General features: G+C 42.0%; 1 protein-coding gene across 5 annotated transcripts in view; it reads right to left on the reverse strand.

Annotated features, from left to right (window-relative positions):
• The window catches only part of TRIM67 (tripartite motif containing 67), a 33,858-nt gene that overhangs the window by 5,089 nt on the left and 12,786 nt on the right, over nt 1-15,983 (reverse strand). For 2 of the 5 annotated variants that reach the window (XM_088052919.1, XM_005518667.2), the window contains 4 exons: nt 14,525-14,684; nt 6,810-6,955; nt 3,828-3,966; nt 2,574-2,877 (listed from right to left, as the gene is read on the reverse strand). In XM_088052919.1, coding sequence (XP_087909045.1) covers nt 2,574-2,877; nt 3,828-3,966; nt 6,810-6,955; nt 14,525-14,684 — 749 coding nt within the window. Of the gene's footprint in view, nt 1-2,573; nt 2,878-3,827; nt 3,967-6,809; nt 6,968-14,524; nt 14,685-15,983 lie in introns of all 5 variants that reach the window. The other 3 variants (XM_088052918.1, XM_088052917.1, XM_088052916.1) reach the window with 3 other exon arrangements.

Below are 15,983 nucleotides of genomic sequence, written 5' to 3' on the forward strand. Positions count from 1 at the left end.
TATCAAGGGCCTTACAGAAGTGCAGATGGATGTTGCCCATAGCCCTTTACCAGACCACTGCTGTAGTCACTCCAACACAGAAGGCCATGAGGTTGGTAAGGCAGGACTTGCCCTTGGTAAAGCCAAGCTCACTGTCTTGGCTTACTTCCCTGTCCTCCATGTGCCTTAGCATAGCTTCTGGAAGGATCTGTTCCATGATTTTCCCAGGCTCAGATTTCTGGACCCAAACCTATATCTCTGCCCTAAAGTATTTTCTTAAACCAGTTTCCTCAGCCTGTTCTCAAAAGGATCCTTCTATTTCTGGATGCATTAGAGTCTTCTGTTCATGCCCCTTCCAGCATTACAGAAGTCATGCTAGACCCAATTTTGCATGCTGTGATTGAAAGGAGCAGAAAAGTCCTCTAAATGTGACAGGTCACATAAATTAGTCTTTCAAACTCTGCCTCAGGTAATCCTTAAAACTAGTAATTTATTAATTACCCTAATTTATTATCATGAAGATTAGGAAGTAAGAAACTATTACTGAGGTGTAACTTCCATCACAACATCATCCCAGAGGCTGAAAGTTGGCAGGGAATTTGCTTTAGATAGTAATACTGTGCTGTCATGTACTCATGTCCAGTGGGGAAAAATAAATAGGCAGCAATAACTGTTTCCACAAGACTATTATAGCTAATGAGTTAAAAAACTGACCTAGTTGACTGTCACAGTTAAAAATATAATGCCCAGACCTAATTTCATTGAAGCGCATGTGATTTCATAAGACTACATGCCCTTTGCGAGTGTACTTCCCTTGAACAGATATTCCATGGGTCTATCCATGCCTTGCACATGCCTTTGTGCTTTTTCAGGTAAAAACTGGGAAACTATCATCAACAGAAAGCACTTTGTTCTCCTGAATAAGCAGGATGATTGGAAATCCTAAGTGTTTCCATTGTTTGTGCTTCCCAGAAAAAAGCTTTTGCTTAGCTTGTGTGTTGTTTGCCGGGAGGAGCATGCTGAGGACCAAATCCATAAAATAGGTTTCTGGGACAGTGGTGCACAGAATGGTTGCCAGCTTTTTTCCAGAAAACATAAGCTGTTCCACAGAGCATTAAAATTAATACAGCTTAACATTACTTCCGCCCTGAATCGAATCAAGATGTTAAAGGGACAGAGAACTTTTTGGTATATTTATTATACTGGTGTTATTTTACTCTACATTGTCTTAGGACATGATCTAAGGTCTTTGGGCCCATGGAAGACAATCCAAGCAAACTTCAGATAGCATTTGATCCAGCTAGAGGGTTCTTCCACCTGTCTGTAATGAAATGAAAAATCAAACAATGTTTCAAACAAAAATTCTCAGCAATTGCAGTGCACTTCCTTAAAGCACAGGTATGCTGTAGAGTATAAATGACTTTTTAATGGGAGACATTACCATCAACCTTAGGATACAGTGCATGTTGACACAACCTTATCTCTTTAAGGAGACACCTGCATTTCAGTGTTTCAAAAATCACTGCAAAACTTTGTTTTAATCGTTTGGTGTAACAGAAAAAACACCTGAGACATTGAGAGTGGAAGACCAGCTGAGACAGTCAGTAGAAAATTAAACAAAAGTTGACTCCAGCTCTGCCACAGACCTGCAAAATATCCTTACTCAGTCACTTCACCCATACACAACACCCCTGTTGTGGTAGAATAGGTGTACGAATACACCATTTTCCAAAATAAGCAAGGGACTTAGGATCCTCTTCAGAGGAGATCTGAGCTGACCTTCAGCTAAGGCTGACCCTCTCATGGGACACAGAAAGAGAGCAGTGCAGTTCTGCTCTGATACCTTCAAGCAAAGTCATCCATGTGTCCCCTGCACAGTCTGGCATCACTTCAATGAAACAGAAGCCAGCAGTAGGCAGAGGTAGCGATCCTGAGCACCGAAAGTCATGCAACCGTGTCAGCACACCACAGGATCTGTGCTGACAGTTGTTCTCTCTGTGTGACCCATCCCTGGAGGTACCTGCAGCTACAACATGTCTAAGTTGGTTGTACTAGTTGAGGTGCATTTAAAGCTCTTCGGTACAATGGCTCAGTAGAATGAAAGCTGTCTCTTAGCTCTCACTGCCAAACAGTTCCTTGTGTCCAGAACTGCCTCCCTGTGACCTACAGCAAAACCCTTAATGGCTGTCAGAACTGGAAACAAACACCAGCAGCATAATTATTGTAAATTCTGCAGCCAAGATTCCTCCTTATGAAGAGAATCAAGCACCTTTCTCCCTCCAGCAACCAGAGAAGTCCAGAATCCCACTGTGCTGTTCCCCTGTCTACTGATGTGGGTGGGACATGCAGTAATGGGTTGAAATCACAGCAGGGAGGATTTAGGCAAGTTCTCAAGAAAAAACTGGTAACAGTGAGGATAACAAACACCAACACAGACTTTTGAGGTGCAATCCCTGCCAACAGTGATTTTTAAGAAGGAATAAAATAAGCACATTTAGCCAGGAGCTGGACTAGATGACTTACTGAGACACCTGCCTCTGATGCAGGGCAGGAAAAAATGTCTGTGAGAAGAAAAGCCCCCAGGCGGCACTCACCGATTGGTGTGGGAATTGCAGTGCATGAACCAGCTGCGGTTGTTGTCCACATACATGGCCCAGGCCTTGTCATCCTTGCCCAGCATCATGTCCTTAACCACGTTAATCCTGGCAATGCCAAAGGCTGGGTCGGGGTGGTTGTCGTAGCGGTCCACGTGCAGCTCCCAGTAATGCACGCCCTTGGAGAAGGCTGCGGTGCCCAGAACCACGCGGTCATCGTAGCTGTTGCAGGTGGCAGTCTGGTTGTCATTGGACAGCACTATGTCTCTGTGAGCTGAGGAGGGGTCAAAGGTGAACCACGCCACTGTGGGAGGGGAAAAGGAAAGGCAGGATTATATCAGGAGGGGCTGTGTCCAAGTGTTTGCTTTATTTCACTAAGAAGGATAGAATTCTGCCTTTGTAAAGACCCCGCTGCACTCTGAGGTAATAAAGACCATCTTTCCTTGTTACTGAAGGCAGCTACACAAGATTAATCTGAGCTGGTACCCTGCTGTTCCTCAGCTCAGAAGTGCTTTATATTATTTGTGCTTGCTCCCCTGAAATTTAGCCACTACGGGTGGTGACATTCTGTCCACATACAGTAACAAGAAAGTCACTGGGGAGACAAAGGGTTCTCCATGACATGGAAACTGCTCATGTAGGTGAATTGGTTCAGGATCACCTTTAACAGAAATGGAGACTGGCTGTGCCCATGCTGGTTAGGATTGACTTCATTCGTTTATCAAAGTGAAGGGTTTTTTTTAAAAAAAAGGAAAAAAAAGTCCCAAAAGCTCTTAAAGTATAAATATTTTATACTGGCCTATTTTGGCAACACAGCATGAAAGTGATAATAGCATGCACTTCTCGATTCATTACAATATCATTAATGAAGATTAATTTCCTGTAATGCCTGTATGGATGTCAAGTATAATTACAGAGGAACAAGCATGAATTCCCATCTCTGTATTATCAAACCTTGCAGGGAAACTGAAGCAGTAGCGAAGAAAAAGGCAAATCCCAAAGATATATGGAGAAAGGGAGTAGAACAAAAAACATCCCATGAGTTGCATAACTGCTTCTGTACACTAAAGAAAGTATCTTAGTTAGCACCTAAACTTTTACAGCCAACTAAAATCACACAACTTGAAGCCTGAAGTGCTTCTGATAATGGAAAATGCCACTAGGTGTCAAATACATCGATGGGTGGAAAGGGATGGAAGTGTCCTGCCACTGAGACCTGCAGCTTTTCAGAAAAGTGGCAACCCCCCAGCTCACCATCTGAGGTCTGTAAAATGACCGTCTTGCTGTAAGGACCGACGCCCGAGGAGTTGAAAGCTTTGACCCTGGCATTGTACGTGCTGTTGAAATGAAGGCCGTCGATGGTGCAGAGAGTCTCCTTGCCAACATATACTTCCTAAACATTCCAAAAAAAACCAAAACAAGAGACAGAGAATGAGGGACATAGTTTAACATAATTAAGACTTCTAAATATAAGCCAACAGCGAACTCTTTTTTTCTCAGGATGTATGAGTTATGCTGTTATGATACAGACAGCCACAGCATAGGAGACATCAAGGATGGCTAGCACTGCACAAACTAAGGTGAAGATGAAGCTGGAAGGGCAAAGCAATAAAGGGCAACACAAAAAGGTTTTCATGTTCCTCTTATCCTAAATAACTACTCCAAACCACTGTTTTGGAGAGTAGTCCCAGTATCTGACACACTGTGGCTGCTATTTTATGTAAGACAGAAAATGGGGGCATATAAGAATAAAAAAAAAAGCAAAAAAAAAAAAAAAGCAGTTTTGTTCTTTTGGAACCATTATCTCATGACTAGATTAAAATATAATTTTGAAACCTGAAAACACAGGTCCAGAAGAAAATTATCTCCTAAAAATTAGGATTACATGCATCACATGATGAAACAGTAATTAGACAACAGAGACATCAAAAAAGTTCTCAAATATTTATCACACAGCAAGTACTTCCCTAATGTGAAATATTTCAGGAGGAGGAACATCTAGGCAGACCAATGAAGAGGATCAAATTATGCAGGCTACGATGACCTGAAAGAAACCTAGAAAATCCTGTCTTGGCAGCAGGTTGAAAGATAATTCCTTTCCACCTCTGATTTCCTTGATTCTGTGAAATCTGTAGGTTTATGGTAGCAAAGGCACCAAAGTACTTACACCTGTCACTAAGCAAACCACTCAGATCCCAGTTCAGTTAAGACTTAAGTAATGCCTAGGAATAGTTCTGATGATTAAGGCTCTTCCATATAAACCCAAAAGGATGTGATAAATAAGAAAGGAATTGCTTAAGTATACAGAAGGACATGTGTTTGTCTTCCTTGCTACTATGGTGGCTGCTACAAACAACAAAATCTCTTGCATCCTGAGTTAGCTTGTGATCGTTCATGGAGACAAAGAAGAGTTTTAATAGAATAACTTAGTTTACCTCCATGTCATAAGATATGCTGACTATGAAAAAAAATTGTATTTGTTGAACAACTCTCACGTTTTCTAATCCACTTCATTTTTACCAATGTTCAGTGCTTTGGTTTATGCAGGTTGATGTTCTCTGCTTCAACAAAGATGTTCTTTAAATCCACCCATCAAATACTGATAAAATGCAGCAACATTTTTGCTTTCAGATACAGAATTCTCCATTTAAAAGGCCAGCAAACCCTTACTGAAATGGCGTTGCTGAGAAGCCTGCCTTTTATCTTTTAATGGGTAAAACTGAGGATGTTTCTACCACAGCAAGCAGACCATTCCCCTTAGAAGTTATCACCTTACATTTTTAAGGATTGAGATGGTTTTGTATCTTTTTCAATCCTAAATCTTAACATGGCACTGCTGGCAGTCCTAAAACCTTTGGCAGTAACAAAACTCACCCACACAAATGAGCTTGGATACGCACCAGCCTGAAATCTTGTTATTCACAAGACATGAATACCGCTTTAAAAGGTTTATCCTGGATAAACTGGATAAAAGATACTGGAATTCTAACACCTTATTCTAACTCTTCATTCATCACACACTGATAACCCTCTTACCTATTAATATTGACTATATTGGCAGCTCTTGGCAGCACCATTCACAGAAGTACCTTTTCACACTTTCAGTAGTGGAAACCAGGCTCTTCAAATCCCTGTGAAATGTTACTTGGACCAAGGAACTTGGGAGACCTTCCAAAACCACAATGCCCTCTTCAAAATGGCCTGCCAGTAGTGCTGCCTCTTCTAATGAGGGGTGTCCCAATCAGGTACCTTTGCTGGCTGTGGGTGTAGTGGTTTGGCAGTTCCTTAGGTGGATCCATGCCAGGACATTTTCAGCTTGAGAAATCTTTAGGTTTCCAGGGAGGAACCAGTTTGCAGCTCCTGAAGAAATGTCATCACACGTTCTTGGCAAAATTCCCCTTTTGTGAAGAGAGCAGCTGTACTCCACAATGATCTCCAGATGCTTTTGAGGCACCAGCCCCTAGGGAAAGCACTGGGCCAGCCTGGTCCTGAGCAACAGGAGCATAAGGCTGCCTGAGGCAGGAGGGCCACAGCTTCTAGGAGGACATGGCTGGAAGAAAGCTGATTGAATTGCTTCTCTAGTTTCTTAATCAGGATGCATCAAAAAAGCATGGGAGCCCATAAGCACCCTGCACCTGCAACCAGGAGCATCACGTTGTGGTATCACCCAGAGGATTTGGAAGGACAGCACTTGGGAAGCCTTTCCATATTTATCAATTCCATCACGGTGTGAGAGTGGAAAAAGCTTCCACCAGCCTGGTCTCATCCACTCCCAGGGGAAAGATTTAGAAATCCTGTATTTTTATGCAGGATCATATTTTCACTCAGAAAATTAGGAAAGACTGAGTTGCATTTCTGGACCAAGAATGTCAGCTCTTGAAACAGGGTGTTATGGACAGATGAGAGTAGAGCTTCAAAGAAATTTGTGGTTTGAGCAATGAACATTTCCAGCTCCTGCAGGCTCATATGGGATTTTCTACTCTGGAACACACTGGGGATATCTCAAGGTTCTTTTGCAAGAGCCCTGAGAATAACCTCAAACTTCCTACCTAAGCCAGTGGTCCTTCTATTAAGCAGCATCTGCACTGCCATCTCCACCAACACTATGGAATTAGGGGTGTTTTGACAACCCACATCTTCCCTACCCCTCTCCCCACCCTTGGACAGAAACAAATCTGTATCTGGAGGAAACTCACATACAAAGAAACACAAATAAATGCTGAATGAAATTCTCACTCGGAATTGGCCACCATCTCCATCATCAAGTTCCAAGATATAACCCTCCACTGGGTTGTGGCTCAAAGGTGGCATCCTCCAGGCCAATGTCACACTGTTGTTCCTGGTGCAACACTTCTCCAGCTGCAGTAATGGGACAGGTGGCACTGAAACAGGAACTGGGTACAGGTTAGTGTAACTCTGCCCTACCCCCTTAGTCTGTGCCCTGAGCAGTAGGGCAACTGCTCACCTCCTTCCCCTTGCAGGGCAGCCAGGGTTTGCTAGGAAGAGAGTCCACTCTCTTCCTCGAAAAAAAGGCAGTAAACTTACACCAAAAAAATATTGTTACCCAGTCAGACAAATCATTTCACTGAAATTTGTAAACAGAAACATATCCAGACTTGACTGTCGTGTCTCATAAGAACTATAGTCTGGGGAATCCATGTGTGGTTTCCCTCCAAGGAGTCACTGTCTGGAAGAATTCTTTTTCACACCACAGCACCCAACTGTCCCCAAAAGGAGGGGCAGAGGGTGTCTCAGGCCATAGGGTGGCATGGCAGATGCACTGCTTCCAGGGAGCCCAGTGCATTAGCAAAGAATTGTGTTGTTAACAAGCAGAGCAGCCACTCCTCCCAGCACAGCTGAGAGACAGCCTGAACTCCACCAACAGCAGGAAAACAATTCTTCTCTACAGTTATGGGGGGGTTTAAAAATCTAATTTACCCACTAGTTTTTCTTCAAAAACAACTTGTATATGTTATCTTTATGGCAACCATACTTAAAATAAACTGTTGAAGCAAATTGTTCCATTTGCAAACTTTATCTAAATCCCATGGTTCAGGTAGAAAAAGGAACTTCTGTATTACAGGAGACTCCTCATAGAAATTACAAATGCAAAGTTTTCTACCAACATGCCTTTTCAGTGACTTGCTCAGAAGAAACACCAAGAAAATGTTTACCAGGCCAGGATCTTAAAAATAAAAGGAAACAGAGTGAAACATTCAGCTGTGTCTCTGTGGGAAAGAGACCTCTATCCAACCTCTCCTGAATGCAACTAAACTCTCACTGTTCACTCTTTGCTGGCAATTATAAAGTGAAAATTTAATCTTCTGGATAGACTTGGCATGCATCTTATGCACTGTTGAAACCATACAGGTTAAGTAGGATGCAAGTGAAGCACAGAGCCTGCCTGGTCTTCTGCCCAAGGCTAAATTTCACCATTCAATATCTCAGTATCATTTCTTCTGAGCTCAATCATGTCTTAGAAGGAACTGAGTGCTCTGAGAATTCATTGGCTTAACAATATAGGTTTGCTCTTCTTTTATCTACTCTGCTTTGACCCTCTAGTTTATTTTCCTCCTTCTGTCTGCGTGAGAGCTAAGCCCTTGAGCTGTTCCTTTCGTCCTATTTTACGTTTCTGGATAAAAGAGGACTGTTCATGTTCTGTGTGCCAAGCAGACTGTGGGAAAATGGATGCTACTGTGTGACAGGACTGAGGCTTCACCCCCACTTTGGAAGTGACATGAAAGTCAACATCACACTTGTGATAAACAGTGCAGAAGCTACCACGGCTTTCCGCTGGCATTATCCATCACCACAGTGAACGCAGATGGTTGGTAGCCCAGAAGAATGAAACAAAAGAGCTTTATAAATTAGCTCTTGAAGGTTTTTCTGTGAAAAGGAAGCCTTGTTCCTATTCCTTGATATTTAAGGATGATTCAGAGGGTGTCCTAAATAAAAACCTGCTTGTTTTCTCACATGGAAAGTTCAGACTTTTCTTTAGGAGACACTGTGTCTGGAGAAGTCACATAAATATGACAAGAGTGAAACACATGAAAATGAGGAATTCAGAGGTAATGGGATTTTTTAGGTGAACCATTTTAAATTTAGAGTTTTGTCTGTGTTTGTTAGCCTATGTATTCCTGGTGACTGACAAGCCTGGGAGAAGACAGGGCTCTATCAGCCATCCACACTCTTGCTACTTTTGCTAGCTGGTTATCCTTCTCAGGAGGCATTTGTCTGGTCCTCCCCATTTCTGAGACTTCTCATGGCAGGACTGGATGAAAACCTAATTCCTGAGGTTTATAAGATGCAAAATAGACAATGCCCCTTCACCTCTGAATAAATCACTAACCATTTCAACCTCTGAAAAAAACCCTCCTAACTCCTAGGAACACCGATAGGAGCTTTCAGGAATTGTTCATATAATGCACAATGCTGAAAAAAAAGAGCAGAATTTTTGGAGGAGGGTATGTGTTTTATAATTCCCTTTTAACTATGTAAACAGGAATGCTGTCAAGGAATAAAACATGTTTTCATCCAGTAGAGTGTTGTTCTTCCCACTTCCCAGTGGAAGTGTGAATTTTGAGACTCTCACATATTATGGGGAAGTGCCTTGGCTTCTTTAATGTGTTTCTGGATATTCAAGGCTTTGTGAGTAATCCATATCAGCCTCCTGCTCTCTTTGAGCCAGCCTGTGGCCTGAACTGCACAATTCTCCTGAAGGAGCAGCAAGAAGCTCCTGCCAAGCAGCTGCATGATGTTCTCTGTGCCTGCCTTCCTGCTTCCTCCACTGGATGTGGATGGGCAAAGATTTGCCTTAATCTCAAATTCCCTGTGGCAGGTAAAAAGATGAACACTTGTAAAAACCATAGGAAAGTGGAAAGTGAGTTGGATAATCAGGACACTGGTACATACTTCACAGCAACAAGCAAAGGAATAGGACTAAGAAAAGAAAAATATAGGCTAAGTGCCAGGAAAAAAAAACCAAAAAAACTTCAGATGTTAAATTACAATTCTGTCCCACTTCTTGACCAATTTAAAGTTCTCAAGAGATTTTTTTTGAAGGAAAATATTAAAACCATAAAGGGAGAAATGATACTGCATTGGCACAGCGGGACTTATTAATGAGTCTGAACGATGTCCTGCTATTTTAAAAGTGCTTCATGCAGGTCACTCTTTGATAAGAAATAAGACACTGACTGATGTCTCTTGTCAGCTGAGCAATTCCCAGAACACATTGCTCAATGCATTTCATGGCTGATCAGGGTAGTACCCTCACAGGGCACAGTAGGGCTGCTCTAAGATGTTGTCTTTTGTCCTGTTGACAAGCAAGGGATGCAATGATGTCATCCATCTTCCCAGAGTAGTTTTTAAAGGACTAAACACACCAAAAGAATGGGACCCCCAGAAACATGACAACTTTGGCTTCCTCCAAAACTGCAGTACAGCCCTGGAACAGCCAGAGTCACTGCTGTAGCAAGTGCCTTACGAACAGTGTTACGAGAGAAGAAGAGACCACAAGGGGTTCAGTCCATGACACAGAGCAGAAAGAACCAGAGGTAAAGCTTGAGAGGAAACAGTTGTCCTTTAATTATCAGGGCTGTACAGCTCACGCCTGGAGAAGCAGGGAAGATTTGTGGCAGATGTGTCTGGGGAACCTTCATGGCTTGCAGAAGATTCACTCAGGACAAGGAGGAGGGGTATATGAATAAACATTCAGAGGTAGTACAGAAGAGTAGAGTAGCTATATATTTTCCTGTTTTGTATCTAGTCCTGCTTTTCAGCCAATCAAGACTGCATGCCAGTTACAGCTGTGTGAACAAAACAAACCCAGAACATGCATTTGCCTGTGCCAATAGCTTTAACTGAGAATATGTGAAGTACACATTAAGCCAGGCATCAGAGGACAGGAATTTTGTGCCAAGGCACTCAGTAAAAGCAATAGAGAGAATAAAACTTGACAGAGAAAATTATCTGGGAAAGCTCAAAATGCCAGCAATTACTAGAGCTGTGTGAGTGTCTCTCAGGTCAGCTGGCCCAGGGAGTGTGGGACTCAGTGAGACCCTTTGATCAACAAGACTGCCTAAGCATTACTTCTGCACCTATCACATCTCTGCACATTTAATTTGTTCTCAGATTGCTTCTTCTTTCTGTAAAAAAGAAAAAGAACTCTATGACCTTTATTTTTTGAGATGAGCTTTAGATCTGTGCTTATAGAGAGCGCATCGGTAATGTAGATGAACATGTCATCAAAGCAAATGTAATGTGATTTGTTCTCATTTTCATTCTTCTTTGTCTAACACAGTGAATCAATGTTTACTTACAAGCATGCTTTCACTCTAAATGACCCATGCAAGCTCAATGAGGTTGAATGAGGCCAGAGTTTGAGAAAAAAAATATAGAAATTCAGTCATGTACTAAGCACTGATAACAGTAATACAGATACTACATTGCAAAGCTTTTGGAAAAAAAACAACAACTTAAAATTGGAAAAGCCATGCTTGCCCTGTTTGTTCTCCTAGATCTCTCCAAAACTTCCTTTACAGATCATTGACATCTTTAATGCATCTGGCCTTGTCAGATCAACCAGTAAAATGACTCAATAACACTCACCTCAATACCAACATTTGGCAAAGACTGATGACTTGTTGGTGTGCTGGCATAGGTAGGATTGAAGCAAGAGGAGCAGATGTGAAGAGACACACACATTTTTTCTTTGTGAAGCTGGATGCTCAGAAATATGCAAGTCACAGAATCACAGAACAGGTCAGGCTGGCAGGGGGTCATCTGGTTCAGCCTCCCTGCTCAAGCAGGGACATCCTAGAGGACATGGCACAGGATGGCGTCCCTACAGTTCTTGAATATTTACAGTGAGGGAGATGCCACAACCCCTCTGGGTAATCTGTTCCAGTGCTCATGATGATAAATAGCAAAACATCACCATGCAACTGCAGCTTCTCCTTACAGTCAGCAAAGTGATATTCCCAGTTAGTTTTGGCACTTGCTCCTGAAATGCTGAGTTGATTATTCTGAATACCTATTTTTCTATACCTATATTTCTAGATGCAAGACCACTCTGCATGAGAAAATGCAAACAGTGCATCTGAAGAAGGGCAAACCATGCCTGGAAAATTTAGTGGCCTTCTATGACAGAATAACAGCAGTGGTGGAAGAGGACCTGGTGTCACCTACCTGGACCTGTGCAAAGCATTTGATGCTGTCCCACATGACATCCCTGTCTCTAAAATGGAGAGACAAGAATTTTAATGGATGGCCCTCTCAGTTGATATGGAATTGGCTGGATGGCTGCATTGGAAGAGTTATGGTCAATGGCTCGAGGTACTGTGTCCATCTCCAGGGCCCCCAACACAGGAAGGACATGGAACCATTGGAGTAGGTGCAGAGGAGGGCCACAAGAGTGATCAGAGGGCTGGAGCACACCTCCAGTGAAGACAGGCTGAGAGAGCCGGGGCTGCTCAGCCTGGAGAAGAGAAGGCTCCAGGGAGACCTTACTGTGGTCTTCCAGTACCTAAAGGGGGCCTCCTAGAGAGCTGGAGGGAGAGTTTTTACAAGAGCGTGTAGTAATAGGACAAGGGAGAATGGCTTCAAACTGAAAGAGAAGTTTAGACTAGATATTAGGGAGAAAGCCTTTACTTTGAGGGTGGTGAGGCACTGGAACAGGGTGCCCAGGGAAGCCATGGATGCCCCACTCCTGGAAATGTTGAAGGCCAGGCAGGATGGGGCTCTGAGAAACCTGGTCTAGTGAAAGGTGTCCCTGCCCATGACAGGGGGTTGGGACTAGATGATCTTTAAGGTTCCCTTCCAACCCAGATAATTTTATGATTCTAAAATAATGCAGAGTTGGTTGAGGTCATAGAAGTAAAATTTCAGAAAGAAAAAGGCCGAAGTGTCAGACTGAGAAGTTCAAATGGAAATAGACTTGCTGTCATAAATGGAGAAAGATAAATACACATCTATATACTAAACAATCCCCAGTACCTATGCATGTTAGCTTGGAGCTGGTCAGTGGATTGTCCTGCTTGGGCACACAGAGGTGTGAAGGGGAATAATGCCATTCCTGATGCACCTTAAGGAATGGTGGCCAGATTAACACCCTTTCCACTACTCTTTGAATGGTATGTGCATGGTCACACTGGTTGTGCTGACCAGCCTGATGGGATATGCAACACATTATACCTGCTCAAGACCAAGACAGCTCAAGCAAAAGCCCTTCCTGAGGGCTGACCTTGCCTCTGGGGAGCAAAGGCCAAGGGTGTTTGGAAGCTCTGCACAAGTTTGGGCTGCCAAAGTTCTGTCCTCTTCTCTGCTCCTCAGATTGTGCCTAACTCAGTACCAGATCTTCCCTGCCATCTTATGATAAATGAGAGCGTGGCAGATAACACCAAATTTCATAAAGCACAAGTGAATCTGGCTCAGTTAAAGTTTTGTAAGTCCTCAAGCTTAAGGCCAGGTGAATGTCCACAAGCCAAATACTTAAGTTGCTCTCACCTCAGGTAACCTGTGGTTAATTAGCAATCTATGTGACTAGTTTAACTAAATTTTTCATATGTTTGTAAAGGAGAGTGGTGGGAGATTAGTATTAAATATATTTCATAATAAATATGGCTAGCATTAAATATAAACTGATTTTAAAAAGACAAGTGCAGACAGCATTCAGAGGAGCTTGATCAATGATATTCCTTCTCTCTTGACTCCACTTGCCTGTCTGACAGCATTTCAAAGAAGCAGTTCACAGATGTTTACTGAATAACTTTAACACAGCCTGTTTATATCAAGATGCAAAGCATTCTTGGTTAGCAGACTCTGGCCTTTAACAGTTTGTACATTATTTCTCCACATATCTGCCAAATTATCCACCCTAATTACTTAATCTTGGGTGTCTTAGATGCAGAATTAGGCCCAGAGAGAACACATAAGCTGAACAAAATTCTTTATACTTGCTCAAAGCAACAAAAAAAAGCACATCTGACATCACATCATGAATATCCTTAACTCATTCACTGACTTCTGGCAGCCTCTATCCTGTCACCCACATGTATAATTAAGGCTTGAATCACCACTGACAGAAGCTAATGACATCATTCCCAGGGACCACAATGGCTTTCAAACCCAACTGTTCTATAGATCTATCTAATTCTGATGCAGTTCTCGTCCTGCTCCATATACACGAACTCCATTACAAACTCATTATGTTAATTTTTTTTTTCTTTTTTTTTTTTTTTTAATGTCGTGGCATGTCCTGTCCATCAGCTTCTTCTTTTAGATACATTTTTTAATCTCAGTTCCCTGTAGCTTATCCATCAGAATTATCCAGATACCTGGAACCATGGAATGGTATAGCCATGGAGCTACTCCCCCCTTGTGTGGTACAACCAAGGAGGTACTTTTCCCTTGTGGATCTCTTCCTCCTGATTTTTTTATTAAGATTGGCACTTTCTGCAGCACAGTCCAGATACAAGTCAAAGGTCAAAGGCTGTTTTTTTTTTCCCCTATTCAAGCATGTGTTTGTGTGTGTAATATTTATTTTCTACTTCAGCTGTTTCTGACAAGATAGGGATAATTGGTATCTTGAATTAACAATATCAAACCTAGGAATGCTACAAAATGGCATGAAGTTTCATGCAGTTCATGTCTTATTAACCTTCAAAGCCCTACTCTGAAGAATTTATCTTTTCAATCTTTAAGTGCATCTGGTATTTCTATCTGAGCTTGTTCAGCTCGGATAGAAATATCAGATGCACTTAAAGATCATACATGTGAAGGGAGCACACCTTTCCAGGAAACACCCAATTACCTGAATTTGCCTGAAAACCTTTCAAAACTATCCAGCAAATTCAAGTCATTCCTCCTTCCTCCTTCGGTGTCCTCACACCTCCCAGCACTGTTTCAACACATGCATAAAAAACAGAAAAAGGAAAATCATAAAAGCTCACCCCTACATTTCATCTGAATAAAATCCAGCTGGTGAATTGACTGCAGTAAAGGTTCACTATCCAGGGTCAAGTCAAACTCAGCAGATACTTTTGGCTCCAAAGCTCCTTTGACCCACTGCTCCTGAGATACCTGAACACGCTTGATTAAAGCATCCGAAATCTGAAAGAGAGTATCAGGTTTATAATGAAATGGCAGACGCACACATTAAAAATGACAGAATGCCTGTGAGATACAGCACAAAGGAAACAGGATTAAGACAGCCAAACAGACGAGATGGTATCTGGTTGTTTTGGGGTGAGGTCCATTTATGTTGTATCCTTTCATCTTGTTTCTTCAAAATAAATCTCATCTTAGGCTAGGAGAGTAGAGACTGCATTTATAAAGTCTGTTAAGATTATGTTGTGTGTCATGCCTATGAATGCCACATATAATTCTGTACTCTGTTCTCTGATCTGCATGGTCTACTTTGGCTCTCCTGTTTAAAAAGAAGTTGCACAAAGAGAGGCTTAAATGTTTGAGTCTCTCCATTCAGCAAAGATGATTCAGGATAAAAGCTAAAGGATTAAAAAAATCAAATGGTAAGGAAGGTGTATATTACTCACAGTGAGGGTGATAAATTGTCAGATAGATTTTCACATATATAATAGATTTTCTACCATTACATCAAAACTGAATTTAAGTTTTAAAGCTTTGTTCTAGCTCAGCCCACAGACAATCAGACCAAAAGTCAAACTAAAACGATCACAACAGACGCTTCTGGAAGTTAAATCCTGGCTCTGTGGAAATCAATGAACTCAACTGTCCTTGAGTTCTGTGAAGCTGCCATTTGGATACCTGGAGTTCCTGACAGTGAACTTCCAGTAAGTCACAGGGAGTAGAATTTTTTTCTGGGTATAACAGAGAGAGTTTTCCTTTACTGCAGGAATTTGGATACTTTTCCTCATTAATTTTACTGAGGACACTCCTGTCTGAACACCTGCATCAGCAGCTCCTAATCAGTCTGTGCAGTAGGTGGAGGAGCATCCCACAGACTCCTGCAACCTCAGAGTCACTTACTGGGATGCTGGATCCCTTGGCCATGTCTCAATATCCTGGCTGCAGGAGCAGTTGCTCAAAGTAATGCAGTGCCTGAGTGTCTGCTGGCTGTCTTGAAAGCATTATTAGATAAACCAGGAAAAAGTAAAAACAAAAATGGTTTGTTTTTTTCTTTATAAAGGGGCCTGCAAAAACTGAAGCTACAAAAGTTAAAGGGAGAGTAAGCTGGAAAGAAAGTAAAGCATATATCTAGATAGCAAATAGTTACAAAACCTAAAGGTTTTGTTTGTCCTGTAGTGTCCAACCAACAGCCTGTTAAAATCTGTGTAATCTTGAGATTAATCTACACCACACATTCCCCTCTCTTGCTTGAGACCAGACATGACAGTAACAATCAGTCTGGAGTGCTAATGGGTTTAGATT

The sequence above is a fragment of the Pseudopodoces humilis genome, chromosome 3 (assembly GCF_049639895.1).
Source record: "Pseudopodoces humilis isolate 2021_Gansu_Grassland_sample_001 chromosome 3, ASM4963989v1, whole genome shotgun sequence".
NCBI classification, from domain to species: domain Eukaryota; kingdom Metazoa; phylum Chordata; class Aves; order Passeriformes; family Paridae; genus Pseudopodoces; species Pseudopodoces humilis.